The 19,360-nt window shown below is 43.4% G+C and overlaps 1 protein-coding gene across 1 annotated transcript in view; it reads right to left on the bottom strand.

The window, feature by feature from the left end:
• LOC138444753 (uncharacterized) overlaps nt 1–19,360 on the bottom strand; it is a 193,241-nt gene that overhangs the window by 43,754 nt on the left and 130,127 nt on the right. Inside the window, exons 31-35 of the mRNA XM_069598139.1 lie at nt 15,518–15,656; nt 7,616–7,769; nt 5,829–5,924; nt 4,620–4,775; nt 263–492 (exon numbers count right to left, since the gene is read on the bottom strand). Of these exons, the coding sequence (XP_069454240.1) occupies nt 263–492; nt 4,620–4,775; nt 5,829–5,924; nt 7,616–7,769; nt 15,518–15,656 (775 nt within the window). The remainder of the gene's footprint in view (nt 1–262; nt 493–4,619; nt 4,776–5,828; nt 5,925–7,615; nt 7,770–15,517; nt 15,657–19,360) is intronic.

Raw genomic sequence — 19,360 nt, forward strand, 5'->3', positions numbered from 1 at the left:
GCACGTTTCCAGGCCCAGAACTCTGGGTAAATGATGTAAAGTGTTACTCAGTGGAATCCAGTGCTACGCCTGCAGTCTACTGAACTCAGCCTTTCCTGGAAAGCACTGCTGATGGACAGACACACTGCCCAGTTTCCTTGGCAATCAGCGGGCTAGGTATACCAGATTCAAGGACCAAATGTCACCCTCAGAGCAAGGGCAATAATCTGCCAGACCCCAGGTTCCACTCCTCCACATGAATTTCCCCCTGAGCAACACTTACCCATAGAGCTCCGAGAACTGTTTGTGGAGAGAGGGAGAGTTGATGTCCTGGACTTGGAGCTTGAGTCGGCCCCAGTGCTCCTTTAGCACTTCCAGTTGCTTCCACAGCACCAGAAATGATCTCAGCAAAGCAAGGGACATCACTGCATCACATGGGCCCCCTAGCAGCTGGGAGGCCTTTGGGCTGCTTTGGAACTGACTTCTGAGTCCTGGCACTCTGGACAAATCTGGCTGAAAGCATTACAGAGATTCTTCCTCATTCATCATAGACTGCTACAAGATAACCTACATGCAGCTCATGCACAGTGAAGTCTTGGGAGAATGACTCTTCACCCCAGGAGGAATGGCTTACAGGCCAATAGCACATGTAGAACTTAGGGAGGATAAACATCCTTCCTGAACACAGGTAGTATTCAGAAAGGAGAGAAATGTCTCCATTTTAAACTTCTGCTTGAGTCACGAACCACTGACTTTTAAAACTCTTTTACTTGGGTGCTAACATTTTTATCTGCCTTTGAAAAACTGAGCCTTTCATGTTTCAGTTCAGTTCAGTCGCTCAGTCGTGTCCGACTCTTTGCGACCCCACGAATCGCAGCATGCCAGGCCTCCCTGTCCATCACCATCTCCCGGAGTTCACTCAGACTCACGTCCACCGAGTCCATGATGCCATCCAGCCATCTCACCCTCGGTCGTCCCCTTCTCCTGTCCCCAATCCCTCCCAGCATCAGAGTCTTTTCCAATGAGTCAACTTTCATGTTTAGCCTCTGCGTTTTGAAAAGCACTCTTCAACACACTCAAGATTTAACAGCCCATCATGGTAGAGCTATATTATAACCTTAAATTGAAGATTTTATCCATTTTATGGGTAAGGAAATGGAAACTTGGGTTTATCTTATCTCCTATTCCTCCTTCCGTCCTCTAAAATTTAGGCAGAGAATATGTCACTTGATTTGAATTTATCTTTCAATAGGCAATTTTACTTTAAAATCATGATTTGTTCATTCATTTATTGGTATTTCCTTAAACGAGTGTTGGTTGAGGGGCTGCTGTAAGCCTTGGAGGATGAGGAGGGAACAAGGTTTTCAGGCCTCTGATCTCCTTTCCATTAGTGATACGAAGGCCAGGGCTACCCAGAGAATGACAGACAGAATAGGGACCTGTATCTCACCCATGGCCTGAAGACAATATCTCAGTTATAGGGAAAGGAGCTTTCCTTTGCAGACTCAGATCAGAGGACATTCAGGTAACAGCACCTTGGAGACTCAAGCTTCCTGGCCATGAACAGGAAGAACCACCACCAGGGTGTAACTGGACCCTAGATCAGTGCTATTAACATATGGGGTGGGGTGGTGATGAGGCTGCCAGAAAGAGTTGGTCAGAAGAAGAACTAACAGGCATGTCCCAGAAGAGAGTGAACTCCTGCCAATATCTGGCAAGCCCTCCACCTAGTAGTCTACTTCCTCAACAATCAGCTAATGCATGCACTTCTGGATTTATTTCATCCTCAGAATCTCATGCAAATGAAATCTCACTCAGTGACCCAAGATATCCAATAGACCAAGCCCAAGCACTGTGACAAGGAGGGGGCAGCCTACAGGCCACATAGTTGGACCCCTCTACTCAAAAAGCCCCAAGCTCCTGCCACTATTTTAAAAGCCCTGAGCTGGAACTTCCTTGGTGGTCCAGGGTTAAGAAACTGGCTTGCAGTACAGGGAATGCTGGTTCTATCCCTCGTCAGGGAACTAAGATACCATGTGCTGTGGAGCAGCAAAGCCTGCATGCCACAACTAGAGTCTGTGTGCTGCAATGAAAGATCCCACACGACACAGCAAAGATCACATGGACCAACGCAGCCAAATAAGTAAATATTCAAAAAAATAAAATAAAGGCCCTGAGCTAATCCATCCCCTTTACTTGGGACTCTTAGAGATGGAAGTCTAAAAGGTCACAGAACTGGTGACACAGCTGGGACAGGAAACCTAGAGTCCTAGGTCATAGGCAGCATAAATTTCAGTGCTGCCCATTGTCTATGAACGTGGAAATGCTATTAAATAGAACCAATCATAAAATAAAACTAATTAAAATAAACAATAATTTTAAAGCAAACGTACCTATTAAGAAAAGTCGCCTCTTCCTAAACTTTGCAGAAGGGACAGGGTGAAGGGACAGGAGACAGGATAAAGAATAAGGCAGAGGCGGCTAGGAGGTCAGGGAAAGATGATAACCCATCAGAAACAGGGCCAAAAGAGGGAAAATAGAAGGACCAAAGAGCCTAGCACGCTTCTTGGCCTTGGTATTACTTGGTCTATACCCAGCTTTGTAAATGTTCCTTCTAGGAGAAGCACTGACTCCTGATATGGATTCAGATGGCACATCTAAACACACTTCCTTTTCCACTAATTGGCCTGATATGTACTTGTGACTCAGTTTTAGCCAGTAAGAGACAAGAAAATTCTATTGGAAGTTGTCTGGAAAAGATTTCCCTCCTTGACAAAAAGACAAAGCCCCTTAAGGGGAAAGCTTTTTCACTCCTATCTTCACCTTACAAGGATGAGGGAGACATTCTGCTGACACCCAGGATGGCCCAGGTGCTTCCACCAATGTGAACTGGCTCCTTCTAGACTTGACAGTGGAAACAAAATCAAATCCAAAATCACTGCAGATGGTGACTGCAGCCATGAAATTAAAAGATGCTTATTCCTTGGAAGGAAAGTTATGACCAACCTAGACAGCATATTCAAAAGCGAGACATTACTTTGCCAACAAAGGTCTGTCTAGTCCAGGCTATGGTTTTTCCAGTGGTCATGTATGGATGTGAGAGTTGGGACTGTAAAGAAAGCCGAGCACCAAATTGATGCTTTTGAACTGTGGTGTTGGAGAAGACTCTTGAGAGTCCCTTGGACTGCAAGGAGATCCAACCAGTCCAGCCTAAAGGAGATCAGTTCTGGGTGTTCACTGGAAGGACTGATGCTGAGGCTGAAACTCCAATACTTTGGCCACCTCATGAGAAGAGCTGACTCACTGGAAAAGACCCTGATGCTGGGAGGGACTGGGGGCAGGAGGAGAAGGGGAAGACAGAGGATGAGATGGCTGGATGGCATCACCGACTCGATGCACATGAGTTTGGGTGAACTCCGGGAGTTGGTGATGGACAGGGAAGCCTGGTGTGCTGCAATTCATGGGGTTGCAAAGAGTCGGGCACGACTGAGTGACTGAACTGAACTGAACTGAAAATCAGAAAAAAGAATGCTTAGGTTGAATAAAATGCTGCAATTTATGATATTAATACATTTTTCTTTATATTAACACAATTATAAGCTATAACTCTTCACGTTTTTTAATGGAGAAATGAGCCCTCAAAGGCAAAAGTGGTAGAGTCATGGAAATCAAAATGCAGCCCTGGCAGTGGTAGAAGTGGGCCAGAACCCAGTAAATAACATTTTCAGGATTAGCAGAGGTAGGGGAGTTGACAGAGAAGTCTGAGAAGGCCTGGCCCATGACATCAGAGGAAGTCTGGTGAGAGCTGTGCTTTAGAAGCTAAGGGCAGACAGGCTTCAAGAAGGACACACTGTTTCAAATGCTGCTAAGGCGTCAGGTTGGAAGGGGACTGAAACATATCTATGGGATTCAGTGGCAAGGTCCATGGTGCTCTTGATGAGAGCAGTCTCAGTGATGAGATGAGAAAGAAGGCAGAGGGCAGTTTCTAAGGAGTGAATGGAAGGTAAGGACATGGAAATGGCTGGTGCAGAGTCTGGCTCTGAAAAGGGGGCTCTTTAAATGGGGCGGTGGCTAGTTTACCCTGTGTCCACATAAGTTATCTGTCTGGTTCCAGATATATGCAGAATTGTTTCAAGCTATAATACTAGGGGGACTATAGGCTCCTGGTACCTTATAGCTTCAGAGGGACAAGTCTGGAGAAGGGAATACTTGCCTAGGAGTCCATGAGCTAGCTGAGTGATGAAAACAGGAGCCAGGCTGGAACTGTTCACCTGGAGCCTCTATCATACCCTTCCAACTCCAGTCCTAAATGTGTGACTCACAAGGAAAAACAGCCAGTTGGAGTATTTGTTCAAACTGGTTTCAACGGACCACCCCCGACCTCAATGTCTGTTATACTTCTAAAATTAAAAGAAACTGATATACCATTGATCATAGGATTTACTGTGAAAGAAAGCACTTTGGAGAGGGTCTGACTGGCTACTGCTGCTTCACTGCTGCTCCCGTGTGGCACTAGCACAGTCCTGGGACACTGGGAGAGGCTATGGGACAGATGAAGCTCTCTAGTCCATCTCCCAAATAGAAAGGTCCTTCATACAACACACCACTGGTCAAGTATGTAGACTGTTCACCAAGAATACCTGTGTATTTTTATCTGGTGTGGCCTGCTGTTCTGGGAGACCCTCCGTGATCACAGGATAGTTACTCAGAAGAACATCTTCCATTAGCAGTTGCATGCCTGCCAGCTCTCCATGAGCCACCTTGAGGTCAGGGCCACTCAGCCCACAGAGGCATAGCTAAAAACAAAAAGGAACAAAACCAAACCAAAACACCCATTTTGAACACTTCTATGTATCCTTTACATGTGGTCCTGGCGGGAGAAAACTAGGAGTAGTTGTGTTTACAAGCCCCATGCTCTCAATTATTTAAAAAATCCATAAAAATCAGAGTAACATTTTTAGTTCAAAATCTGCCTTGAACATATTAGACATTTGGCTCTGTATGGAAGCCCAAGTTCCCCAAATGTTATGGTGGTGTCTGTATATGGTTGTATGAATAGTGTGATACACGTATGAACAGGGAAAACACAGGAGAAAAACCAATATGATCTGTAACCATACCCCAAAGTGGGGGACTCTGATTATTATTTTTAAACTATTTTTACTATTTTACTTAAAAAAAAAAAACTTTACTTTTGGAAAATTCTGAGCATATGCAAAGGAACAGTTTGCATATATAAATATATGCAAACAGAACAGTTCTCATCACTCAGTCCCCAAAACCACCAACCTCTGCCCAGTTCTACCCCATCCTCATCACTCCCCACCTCCTCATTATTTTGAAGCAAATGTATCATTGATTTTCATGTTGTTGATAATACTTTTAAAAGTATTTTCTATTTTAATACAATAAGACTTGCTTGAACAATCAGAGGGAAACATACATTTGAAAGAAATTCTCTTTCTGAGTTCTGCTTAAGGAGTTCTCTTCCTACCACTGTAGGTGGGTCACGAGTCACACATCTCTGAACTGCCAGTCTGGGAGTTACTCTAAGAGGCCTAGAGAGTGACCAGAAATGGATGACTACTCCCCAAGATCATTATTAGCCGGAGAATTTCAGCTGATTCAAGTGTGATTCTAGCTGCAAACATGATTTTCTTCTGCCGTAAGAACACATGATTCACCCTGCAGCACTGGATTTCTAGCTTCATAATCAAACACCTTGCTTATCTCATATTAATAAATTATTCACCACTGGCTAGAGTATGAAGGATTGGACGGATGCAGTGACATCTGCTTTGCAGTCTGTATTCAGTTCTCTCTGTGACAAGCAGGAAGAACTATCTTACCTGCATGTGATATTCTAGGGTATCTGGGCTGCTACTTGTAACTGGAAATAGTCCTCCATCTTCCAGAAATGCTCTCCAAGGGAACAGCACAAATGCCTAAAAGAATCAAATAATAAATATAATAATGGTACATAATAATGTCCACAAGTAATAGGCATTTGTATATGAACAAGATGTCTTCATCTGTACACTAAAACATTATGGGATTACTTCTCTATTATATAGTAGTTCTTGATGAATAGTCTCTGATGATGCAGAGGAGAGAGTAATAATTTTGTTTTTTAAACTGATTTTTCAGAAAGTAACTAAACATATAAGGGTACTTAAAGTTTCAGTGTAAATAGTCAGCACTAGTGTTTGGAAGTCCCAGAATAGTATAAAACCAATGATACATATTTATAATCAACAAAAGTAAACTTACTCAATTTTTTTCAGTATTACAAACCTTAAATATTTGTCCTTTATCACCACTGTGCTCCAATCCTAGGCAACAACTCAAAACGAATGCTATGACATTACACATGGGTCTCTATCTTTTCCACATCACTGTCCAACAGCCAAGGCATTCCTACTCCATGGGGCATGACCTGCAGCCCAGGATAGAGTGGGCCTGTCCATCTGATTCCATTCTACAGTTTCAGACCTGGTACTGGCTTCAGACAATTCTCAAAGTTGGAGTTGATGCAGGTGGCAGGCAGCCAGGACACCTGCAACTACTTAATGCCAAGCAATGCCCAAAGGCAGCAGGAGCAGGCCCAGCAGTCACAATCCAACCCTGTCTTCAGGTCTTCATGAGGGTCAAGGCTTGGGCCAAGGGTCATTGTCTTATAGCCAGGGAAAGTAAAAGTGTGAGACTGACATGGGGTTGATGCTGGCATTACCTGCCTTAGCTTTGTAACATAAAAACATTAAGCTGGAGGTTTTGGAGTCAAAAGATATGGGCTTGTGAGGTGATTTTAAAGATATGTCCACAGGGATTTCCCTGGAGGTCCAGTGGTTAAGACTCTGAGTTTCTACTGTAGGGGGCGTGGGTTTGATCCCTGGTTAGAGGACTAAGATCCTGAACGACATGTAACATGGCAAAAAAAAAAAAAAGTGTCCACAAATTTTTTGATTCTGTTTCCACTAAGAGTTGGAGCACCTTGACCTTGACCACAGCCTCATGAGAGATTGTGAGCTGGAACTACCCAGCTAAACTGCACCCAGACTCATGAACCTCAGAAACTGTATGAGATAATGAATGTCTATTGTGTTAATATGCTGTATTTGGGGGTAATTTTCTCTGAAGCCATAAAAAGCTAATACAGTTTGTGACCTAGTGTTGCCAGGACTGCATAGCAGTCTGATCTCTGGCCTTCCTGACCTCAAACTCTTGAGTTGTAGCAGGTGGGTAATAGAGTTGGTGCCTAGAAGCAATAATAGTTGCCAGGATTACATTTGATAACACATATTGTTATTGGGCTGTTCAAAACTCAGCTGCTGACCTAATTTATGTATCATAATTGCTATCATTATTATTTATTACATGAAAGAGATCAGGTGTTGGTTTTGCTACCAGCTGTGAGCAGATAAGCTGTTATCCCAATTAGCCTGTCAAGCGGTTTGGAGACAGAGCTCCTGACTAGAAATGACAGCAAGCCACAGGGGCCCTCTCTACTGTATGAGTGAAGGGGAGCTTACCAAGGCCAATGGGTATTTCGGCATGAAGAGCCTCCTACGCACAATGCACACTTTGTCACAAAATGTGCTCTTAACACATCTCAGAACAAAAATAGCTCTCAACTCACCTGGAGGCTCTGCGGATCCAGCGGTTGTGGTAGGCTGAGCTGGGAAGCAAAAATGCTCTTCATTGGAGAGTTGCTCAGTGATGGCAACCCATGGTACATGCCGTCTGTGACAGACTGGTAGGCAGAAGCATTTCCAGCTGCCAAAAATGTTCGTCTACCAAAACAGGAAAGCAATCGCATTAAAAGCAGTTACTCAAGTTTCTAAAGCTCAAAACTCTCTTCAAGGCTATTTGTAGCAAGATAATATTTTGAGATGTCAACAGGTTTCTTCTTCTTTGGCAACATCATCCCTCATTTATTTTTCTTTACCACCGCCCTTCACTCTCACAATTCATAGCTCTCAAGGGAAAGACAGTTATCCTCTAGACCAGTGCTGTCTAACAGGGTAAGTTGAGGGGATCCAAAAGGTCCCCAGGACAAAAGGGATCTTTTGCCTAAATCTTCCATAGACTTGGATCAAGTCATGCATAAACAGACATCAAAAAAGAGATTAGCAATGATTGAGGGAGATGTTATCCCTGATGGGAGTGAGGCAGTCTCTCAGAGATTAGCAGATAATCAAGGGTTGAGGAAAGACCTGCGGAGTGCCTAAGACCCCACAAGGCAGTGTCCAAGTGGGGTGCTGAGCAGCAGGCCAACCAGAAGAGATCTGGGGTTGAATAGAGATGGGTGAGGTACCACTCCGCATCAACTGCTAGGATGACCTATAAGCACCCCAGAACTTAGATCACCTCTGAGAAGCATAAAGGAGGAGAAGGTGTGGTATAAGGCCTAAGACCCATTATTAGTGCTGCCTTGACATCTGGTAAAACTGGGAGGGCCGTGAATGACCTAACTACAAGTTTCCCTCCCTATGGAGGGAAGGTCCCCTAGTCAAACATAGGGACCTATGTTTATTTACTTTCCTTATCATAGGGACCAAGTATAATTCCTGCTTATCCATCCACAAGCAGTGGTTTCCAGTTCCCTGCCAGACCACAAAATTATTCCAATGAACCAAGCACATCCTCCTATGTGCCTTCAATAGGCACCACATCCTCTTGACACTCAAAGCCTGCCTCTCAAGCCCCTAGCTGTTCACTCTGTTCACAAGTACAAATCTTCTGTGGCCTTACGTGGCATGCAATGTTCTGTTCCCCTTGGCCATGAGTATATGTAACTAGTAAACTGCTGTTGATCTCATTTGTCCAGTATTTAAAGTTATATGTTTGGTCATCCCAATAACCTTGGAGCAGAATCCTTCCCTCACCAACAAGGTGAAAAGGAGGCATTTAAAACAAAGGTAAAGAGGGATGATCTTGAAGTAATTGATTTTATATCTCAAATTCACCACTTTAAATTCTAAATATGGCTGAATGACATAGAATTGAAAAAAGAAGTAGGGGCTTATGAACTTAAGTTCAAAGACAGATAAAGGGAGCTCTATATTTGCACATCAAACCATTGTACTAGTGCAAAAATCATATTACCCTTCTCACATCCTTGTGAGAATTAACAAAAAATAGTTGCATACAGTTATATTCTGAGACACTGAATAAAAACACTGATTTATCCTGATAGTTCAAGGATGGAACCTGGAGTTGCTCATGCTCAGTGGATATGACCATTTTCTCCTGTTTCTCATATTGTTCACATGCTTTCTCATGATTCTCAGTGGGCCCTGCCAAGGGACCCGTGATTCACTCAACACAGTGATGTTTCAAGCATCTACTATGTACAGGATACTGTGTCAGGAACTGAGATACAAAGATGATGCTTCTGCTTCTGCTAAGTCGCCACATTCGTGTCCGACTCTGTGTGACCCCATAGACGGCAGCCCACCAGGCTCCCCTATCCTTGGGATTCTCCAGGCAAGAACACTGGAGTGGGTTGCCATTTCCTTCTCCAATGTAGGAAAGTGAAAGTGAAGTCGCTCAGTTGTGTTCAATTCTTAGCGACCCCATGGACTGCAGCCTACCAGGCTCCTCTGTCCATGGGATTCTCCAGGCAAGAGTACTGGAGTGGGTTGCCATTTCCTTAGTGCAGACAAAAAATGTTGCCTGCCGTACCAGTTAACAAAGAATGTTGCCTGCCACCAAGCCATCAGCAAATGCAGCTGCCTTCCAATGGTGCACTCTGAGGGGAATTCAGGATAGAAAAAAACAGGATACTGGGTCTAGATAAGATGCATAGCTAAGAAATAATTTTAATGAGTCCAGATTCTTACCTCTTCCCACACACAGAAAAGCACTAAATTCATTAACTTGTGATGTCTGTCTTTTGTGATTAGCAGTAATTCTTTGATGTTTGATCACATGAGTTTTTGTTATTGCTATTGTTCAGCCCAAATTCCTCCATATCCCAGCTCCTCCCTTACTTCTTCAGATTAGATACTTAGCTATCTGACAAATTGTCTCCCAGGCTACAGTCTTCAGTAAGGTTCCAGAATAAAATATTTACAAATTCTAAGCTGTGCCTTTTCCTTTAGTCAGTGGCACTAAAAAGCAGGGTATTCTAATGGAAACATTTCTTTTTGGTCCAAAATCAGAGCACAGAAGCCCAATATCCCAATAAATCTCTCCTTGGTTGACTCCTTCAATGTCACTCCTGTACTTTTCTCCTACCAATCCACACAATTCTCTCTCTCTCAGCCTCTGGGCCCAGCTTTGTTCACATCTTATTGTTTAATCCTTGACTGTATTGCTCATATTTTAAAATTCCATTTTTGTTTATTATGATGTTTTAACATCTTTAAACAACAACAAAAAAAACCCTGCTGGCTGGGGAGAGACTGTTCCTTCCTCTGTAGCCAATTCTTAAAGACAACTGAAGGCCTAGCATGCTTTTGATACCCAAACTAGTCTGAGCCGCACCTCCTCTGATCTCTGCAACCCAGGAGGCAATATTCCTCTCATTTAATCATCCTAGGGCTAATCAACAGGCAACTAGAGACCAACATGGGCTTCCCTGGTGGCTCAGACAGTAAATAAATTGCTGCCATGTGGGAGACCTGGGTTTGATCCCTGGGTTAGGGAGATTCCCCTGGAGGAGGGCATGGCAACCCACTCCAGTATTCTTGCCTGGAGAATTCCAAGGACAGAGGAGACTGGCAGGCTATAGTCCATGGGGTTGCAAAGAGTTGGACATGACTGAGTGATTAAGAATAGAACAGAGACCAACCCTACAGCCCAAAGCCTGCTGGAATTATTCAAACTAGCAGAGCTTAAAACGTTCCCCTGCTCTGCCTTGCCTTTCCAGGCCATGGCCTAAGCACTCTCTTTGCTCCTGACCCATGGCCCTGTGCGACATGGCATGATGGATGTGTCTAGGAACTGAATATAATTTTATTTCCCTGAGTCTCTCCTGTATCTCCTTCTGTGATTGCACTAGATTGATTATCACATAAAAGAACACAGAACAATGACTTGTTCTTTTATCTTGCTAAATTTGTGCAGTTTTTAACTAAGGGCCACAAACAACCACTATTATTGGGAGAGTTTTAGAGCCCCGAACACATACTAGGTCTATTAATTTATACATACTTGGTGACTATTAAAAAATAACACAGTTCAGATATAAATATAAGTGACAGAATCATAGCATATGATATACTGTCTGGAGAGACCAGAGTCAGTTAGATTCTAGGCATCACCACTGATCAAATCACTGGTTATCCTAGTCCCACTTTCTTAATTCTTCAGTTAAGATCACTGTCCTTGGGAGGTCCCACATCCCCTTTATCAATAGAACTGTTTATTAGGAAGCTGAACAAAACAATGCCATGTAAAGAAATGAGTTTCAAGATGGTATTTAACATTTTTAGCACTATATCCTCTTTTTTTTTCCTTCATCTCCATGGATCCCATATTTTGAAAGCTTTTTTTTTTTTTAACCAAATTAAGCATTCTCCTGCTTTCAACTCAAAGCCACATAAGCACCTAGCCTAAGCTCTGAGCTGCAGGACGAGATAAAGAAATATGATATAAAGAACAGGGCTTTGGAGTCTGACAAACTGTGTTAATGTAAGGTCTGTTACAACAAGCATGTGACCCTGGGGCAGTCATGCAACTTCTCCCTATCCCCTCATCTGTAAAGATGGTAATGTAACTGCTTTCTCACAGAGTTGGCACATGGTAGGAGTTCAATCAAAGCAAGTTTCCTCTCCTCCTTATCTTACTCATTCTTATGATTCCAGTTGAAAAAAGAAAGAAATGTGACATTTTCTTTACTGCAGAACTTTTGGACAAATATGTCTTTTTCATCATGCCTTTAGAAATACTGAAAACAGCTTATTTTGATAGCTCTCTCAGACCCTCAGTTGGTAAACCCTGGCCTGCACCTTCTGCTGGGCTAGCTCTAATCAGTGCAGCTTGCCAGCAGCACTCAAGTTAGAGGGAAACCCATAGGAATGAAAGGTCAATTTGTCGCTTGTGCCAGTGGTACACCTGCCAACTGCCAGCTCCTAATAAAGTCAGGTCTCCCCAGCAGCCCACTAAAATACAACTATAGATGCCTCACATCCTCCGGACGGTCTTGCCACACTCCAGTTGCCTTACTGTCAACAAGAGTCAAGGGTTTCCTAGAATGCCAGCCATCTTGCGTGTGAGTGACCCATAGTGTGGTCCCAGGTAAACTGGCTCCAGCCACAGGGAGCAGGGAATTCATGGAGCATGTGCTAGGTTTTTTCCTGGATGCAAGGATATATATAAGAAAACAAAACCCAAAAAACAGCTGCAAAGTAGTCCTGAGGAGGCCAGGAAAAAGTCATGGCTCTTCACTTCTCAGATGCTGGAGACCAGGATGTCATGAGGGCTTCTCTGTATCTCCCAGAAATCCCCAGATAACTCTGAAGCACACTTTAATATCTGTGTGTTCAGAGACACTTAAACTAGATGAGCATAAAAATAAATTGAAAAATGAAGCGAAAATCAACACAAATTCAAGGACTAAAAAAATTGGTGTTGCTTCTTCAGAGATCCCTTGATATACTCCTAAATAAGGCTTATGGCAGGAAGTTAAGGCACCTTTGATTTATTTCCTCAAACTCCTCCTTTTTACAGTAATCACTCTGAACATCAACAACACATTCAGATTAGTGGCACTTTTCAAGGCATATGTTTTATTCCTATAGAGTTCCTCTGAGGAACTTTCTTTTTTTTCTCCTTTCTCCCCATTCTTGAATTTCAAAGGAATTCAATCCTTTAAATCAGGGAGTGGCAAACTCTTTCTTAAAGGGTTGGATAGTAAATATTTTCAGCTTCATGAAGCATATGATCTCCACTGCAACTATTCAACTCTGTGGTTGTAGTGTGAGAGCAGCCAGAGGTTATCCATAAATGAATAGGCAGGGCTGTGTTCCCCCAAAAAAACCCTCCATTTCTGGACACTGGAACTTGAATTCCTCAGAATTTTTATGTGTCACAAAATACTACTCTTGAATTCCCCCCGCCTCAACCACTTAAACACCAGCCTTAGCCCGCAGGCCTTACAAAATCAAGCAGGGGCCTATGATTTCTAACTTAAACAGATGAATTTGATTAAATCACTGCACCACACAAGCATTTATCTTTGGCACAAACGATTAATTCACTCGAAATTAAACATAAACTCAATTCTCAGGCATTTCTTGCATTGGCTAATAAAAAACTTTTATAGGTGGTGGACATGCCCAGAGGTGAATGGCAGGCCTTAGGCAATGTGATTCTGACACCATTGGAGGACACACCAATTTGCATCAGGTTCTTGCCTGAGTTTGGCAACAGAGGCAGAGAGAAACTTTTGTGCTTAGAAACATGTATCTTTCTGGCACCCTAAGCTGGTTTGTGCCACAGTGAAGCAGGTGCCAGGTAACGAGGACTCCATGGGGCCACTGTCCTGAGCTATATCCTGCCTCTCCTCCCCGGGTCTATGGAAGTATGCTGCTTTCATTTCAGATGAGAGTTTCTTTTCAAACTCTGAAGAAGGCTTTGGTTTACTTAAGAAAAAGGTTTCCTGGAATAAAAGTCCTATTTACCCAGAGTTGGCGAGCTCTGGGAAGGGCCAGGGAACTTCCTCAAGCTTTCTGTCTCTTTTGGTTATCTGAGGACTTATTGCTCGCAGGTTCAGCACAAAGTGTTAATAAAATCCTCAAGTAGAATGACACTGATCTTTCACTTCTCTTTTTCTCCTGCCTCCTGTCTTCTCTTCAGAGTTTCCCTTTGCATCCATCCTGCTGCTGTCTGGCATCCATCCTAGGTCTCAGGCTTTGGAGTCAAATGCGCCTAGGTTCTAATCCTGGTCTGCTGCTTACTAGCTGTGTGACTCCAAACTCACACATAACCTAAAGGGCTCTGAAGAAATAAAGGGCTGGAGGAAATGCTGTAAATGAAGGACTCTTGGTTCCTTCTGAGGTCCTCTGAAAAATATACTGACTATAGAATACTGAAACCAGACATAGGACACATGACCCTCCATTCCTGCAGACTGAGTATGCCAGGGCAGAGAAAGCCCCCAAAAGCAATTCCTAGGGGAAGCAGAGGACAAGGCAATGGCACCCCACTCCAGTACTTTTGCCTGGAGAATCCCATGGATGGAGGAGCCTGGTAGGCTGTGGTCCATGGGGTCATGAAGAATCTGACACAACTGAGAGACTTTGCTTTCACTTTTCACTTTCATGCACTGGAGAAGGAAATGGCAACCCACTCCAGTGTTCTTGCCTGGAGAATCCCTGGGACAGTGGAGCCTAGTGGGCTGCCGTCTCTGGGGTCGCACAGAGTTGGACACGATTGAAGCGACTTAGCAGCAGCAGCAGCAGCAGTAGCAGCAGCAGGGAAAGCAGAGTGGTTTCCCTGGGAGAACAGGAGCAAGATGAACTCCATGGAGCTGGAATTCCAGAAGAATTTCTGGGGTATAGTCCTATTTCTTCAGTCTATGTAAATTCCCTGCAAATTCTGACTTGAGATTTTCAGAGCCCACAGGGCTAATGAATGGCCACCCTAACAATTAGATCGTTTATATCCTCCCTACTTGACAAAGCTCTAGCTCCCAAAGCAACCTGTCAATAAAAATACCAACCAAACAAAAAAACAAATAGCCTGATTATTTTTGTCCTGCTGAATTTGCATTCTAAATCCAGAGTCCTCTGATGCTCAGAGTAAAGAAAAAGCAGAGAGAGAAAACATTAGGTTAAGTATAAACTCCACATTTCTATTCTCTGTGGACACTCATGCCAAATGGTTGGAAATGATTATAATCCACAGGTAAGAGTACTGCCCTCCAAGGTCCCCCTCAGTTCCCCTAAATACCCTCACTGGGAATTTATTAAATGAAGTTAATTTTGACAATTTAAGAATAAGCAGGGACTCTCAGGTCTAACCTCTTCCCTTCCCATGTACAATTTATTATTTATACAGGAAACATTGTGATTCTTAATTCAAACTAGTTTTTTGACCAATCATGACTCATTACCCAAGCAAACATTCTTTTTTGATGCAGAGTATTTAATATCTACAAGGCTAGAGGTAAATTAAGTGATTTATAAATTTAACTCAGGTAGTCAATTTTTTTGGTTTCAGATGTGCAGTGAAAATTCTGTTCTTCTGAAAGGTAATTAAGGGCTGAAAAAAGTAAAACTTGGTAGGAAGAATAATCTTTAGCAGTATAAAAAAATATAATTCCCCATAAAAGAGTCTGTTATGCAAATTAACTACATTGGAATCACATTTAACAAAATCAAGAATATTATTATCTAACAAGAACACAGTCCACCTGGACAGCCTTTGCAGCAGAACACATTTGGTAGCCGCAGTGCTTGGGATCAGGTTGTGCCCTTGACTATTTTAAGCTCATCATCTAATCATGCCAAGAGTGGCCTCCCTCTGTGAGCACTCAGAAACACCTGCCCCGCAGAATTTTACTAGACAGGAATAGCCCTCCAGCCCTTACCGGATGAGGTACCTCACTGCAGCGTCAAACTGCAGAAACATAACCTCCCTTTGGAGGAGGAGGACTTGGGACACCAGAGTTGGATCTTGGGGGCTCTGGAGGCTGTCAATCATTTTCTGCAGCTCTTGAAGTTCAGATCCTAGAAGACAGATGACATTTTAAGTCAAACAGATTGAAATACAGGCTACCCCAGCTACCCTGTGAACCATCATTTCACCTCCAAAGCTAACTTTTTACCTAAATCGACTTGTTTGTTTGTTTGTGAGTATACTAATTAAATATTTTACAAGATCAACAAAGTCTTATGTTCCAGAACCCAAGGCCTGATTTATCTTTTCTTCCTTCCGTCCTTCTTCCCTCCCTCAGGAATATAGTAACTTCCATTGCTTTTCAGCAGAATAAGAACATACTGCTGAAAGTAAGTTTCAAAGTATGCAAGGCTATAGACTCTAAATAGATTGAAAAAAGAAATTACAAGGAATGGGAAAGGTATAGGTCTCAGTAAATCTATTCAGTTCAGTTCAGTCGCTCAGTTGCGTCCAACTCTTTGCAACCCCATGAATTGCAGCACGCCAGGCCTCCCTGTCAATCACCATCTCCCGGAGTTCACTCAGACTCATGTCCATCGAGTCCGTGACGCCATCCAGCCATCTCATCCTCGGTCGTCCCCTTCTCCTCCTGCCTCCAATCCCTCCCAGCATCAGAGTCTTTTCCAATGAGTCAACTCTTTGCATGAGGTGGCCAAAGTACTGGAGCTTCAGCTTTAGCATCATTCCTTCCAAAGAAATCCCAGGGTTGACCTTCAGAATGGACTGGTTTTGGTTGGATCTCCTTGCAGTCCAAGGGACTCTCAAGAGTCTTCTCCAACATCACAGTTCAAAAGCATCCATTCTTCAGCACTCAGCAGAAGAACTCAGTTCTTCACAGTCCAACTCTCACATCCATACATGACCACAGGAAAAACCATAGCCTTGACTAGATAGACCTTAGTCGGCAAAGTAATGTCTCTGCTTTTGAATATACTATCTAGGTTGGTCATAACTTTTCTTCCAAGGAGTAAGCGTCTTTTAATTTCATGGCTGCAGTCACCACCTGCAGTGATTTTGGAGCCCCCCAAAATAAAGTCTGACACTGTTTCCACTGTTTCCCCATCTACTTCCCATGAAGCGATGGGACCAGATGCCATGATCTTCGTTTTCTGAATGTTGAGCTTTAACCCAACTTTTTCGCTCTCCTCTTTCACTTTCATCAAGAGGCTTTTTAATTCCTCTTCACTTTCTGCCATAAGGGTGGTGTCATCTGCATATCTGAGGTTATTGATATTTCTCCCAGCAATCTTGATTCCAGCTTGTGTTTCTTCCAGTCCAGCGTTTCTCATGATGTACTCTGCATAGAAGTTAAATAAGCAGAGTGACAATATACAGCCTTGATGTACTCCTTTTCCTATTTGGAACCAGTCTGTTGTTCCATGTCCAGTTCTAACTGTTGCTTCCTGACCTGCATACAGATTTCTCAAGAGGCAGGTCAGGTGGTCTGGTATTCCCATCTCTTTTAGAATTTTCCATAATTTATTGTGATCCACACACTCAAAGGCTTTGGCATAGTCAATAAAGCAGAAATAGATGTTTTTCTAGAACTCTCTTGCTTTTTCCATGATCCAGCAGATGTTGGCAATTTGATCTCTGGTTCCTCTGCCTTTTCTAAAACCAGCTTGAACATCAGGGAGTTCACAGTTCACATATTGCTGAAGCCTGGCTTGGAGAATTTGGGGGCCTGAAATTATTATAAACCAGTGGCCATTTCTTACAGCCCTACCATTCAAATGAACACTGGCATAGAGTCATCCTGTCAATGGCTCATGGATTAAACAAGACTCAAGACCATCCAAGGAGGCAAAAATACGTATACATATATGTATACACAAACATACATCCTTCTAGGAGATTCACATCATTTCAGGAGTAGATGTGAGAGATCCTAAATAGGCTTATTTCTTGGACCCTTATCCTAAAGGATTTATATGTGTTTTGGATGGAAATTTAAGCTACGGGCCTTTTACGGTACTCAATACTGGTTTGAGGAACCCGGCCTGGGACTAGATGGCTGTACTAGCATCTCTATTATTGGCTCAGGAAATGAGGCACTCAGAATGGGGAAGCACAGAAAAAAAAAGTCACGGTCCTTAGGGAGCACTGATGGGGTGGGCAGGTGGGCCCTGTTTCCAGGTCTACAGAATGTCAGCTGATGTGAAATGCTCATCAGCTCCCTGTGGAGACAGTAATAGTTTTCCACTTGAGAGGACATCCCTGCTATGCAAAGAGAAGCAATGTGGAAACTGATCACCATCCCTGATTGTAGCCCAAGGCAGAAGTGAGATGGGAGACCTATGAAGCATTTCCAAAGTTACGCTGTATAAACAGCTCACCCAGACTTGAGCAGCCTTGTACCCTAATTGGCCTGGTACTGGAACTCTGTCTATGTTTCTGGGATGGAAGGCAGGGGATTGAGAACAGGGAGGCTGTCCACAAGAGCCTGATCAGGGAAGAACCAGGTCTGAGAATGGTTGCCAACATGTGCTTGCAATATGGGATCTTGGCTTTAGAAAAGGATGTGAAGTAGCTCAGTTGTGTCCGACTCTTTGCAACCCCGTGGACTGTAGCCTACCAGGCTCCTCCCTCCATGGGATTCTCTAGGCAAGAATACTGGAGTGGGTTGCCATTTCCTTCTCCAGGGGATTTTCCCACCCAGGGATCAAATCCAGGTCTCCTGCATTGCAGGCAGACGTTTTAACCTCTGAGCCACCAGGGAAGCTCATCCTTAGAAAAGGATGAGCAGTCCAGATTTCATACCCATTGGACATTTTACACATAACAGAAGAATATTTTGGGCATATTTTTTCAACCACAAAAGAATTGGGGTCAATCATTAGACTTTTTATGAATCCTTTATAAATCTGATGGTCATATCAGGCTGAAAAGAAACTTCCACAGCAAATGGTACAAGAACTCAAAGAATTCTGTGGTGGATGGAAGGAGGGGTAGTCAGTGAGCCTTATTTGTTCAAGGTCTAGTGTGCTTGGTCTACAAGCAATACACTCTGTCAGGCTATGCAGTAACCAGGGGAAAAAGTTTGTAATCCCCTGCAATGACAATAAAAAAAAAAGAATATAAAGTTGCACATACCCTGTGATTAAAGCTCTGTAAAATGTATTTGAGCAAGGGTTAGAAGGAAGTAAAGTAAAATTATTTCACTTGTTAGAACAGTTGGATTATGCGTGATTTTTCTCATTATTTCCATTATTGTTTATAAAATTCTGTGTGTGCACTTTTACACAGTCACTTCCCAGCAAAACTATGTGCTGGCAGATGGCATTATCATTAAAATATAGGTACGGAGGAGGGCCTACCTTTTCTTAGTTACACACTGATAATACTGCTCATTTGGGACTTTTTCTGTGGGGTTGCACTGCTCAGAGGGAGCAGGGATGGTGGGCATGGGCAGGGAAGGCAGCCTGTCTGTGAGGATGGGGTAGATGGTTGCCATGTGCTCAGGGGGAGCAGTGATGGTGGGCACGGGCAGGGAAGGCAGCCTGTCTGTGAGGATGGGGCAGGTGGTTGCATGTGGTCATGGAAGGGGGCGATGGTGGGGGAAGGAGGAGACTGTCCACTAGGAAACAAATGAGCCTTTTCTTGTGCCTTTCCACAGGAGGGTTCTGTGTGGGAAATCAGAAAGAGAAGAATCACAGTGGCCCAGCCTCCATGTGAATACTCAAAGCCAGTACCTTTTGTTCCTGAAACCTTAAGTTCAGTGTGTAGTGTCTGGGTTTCTTTGGTCTCGTAATCC

The sequence above is a fragment of the Ovis canadensis genome, chromosome 8, assembly GCF_042477335.2.
Source record: "Ovis canadensis isolate MfBH-ARS-UI-01 breed Bighorn chromosome 8, ARS-UI_OviCan_v2, whole genome shotgun sequence".
NCBI lineage: Eukaryota > Metazoa > Chordata > Mammalia > Artiodactyla > Bovidae > Ovis > Ovis canadensis.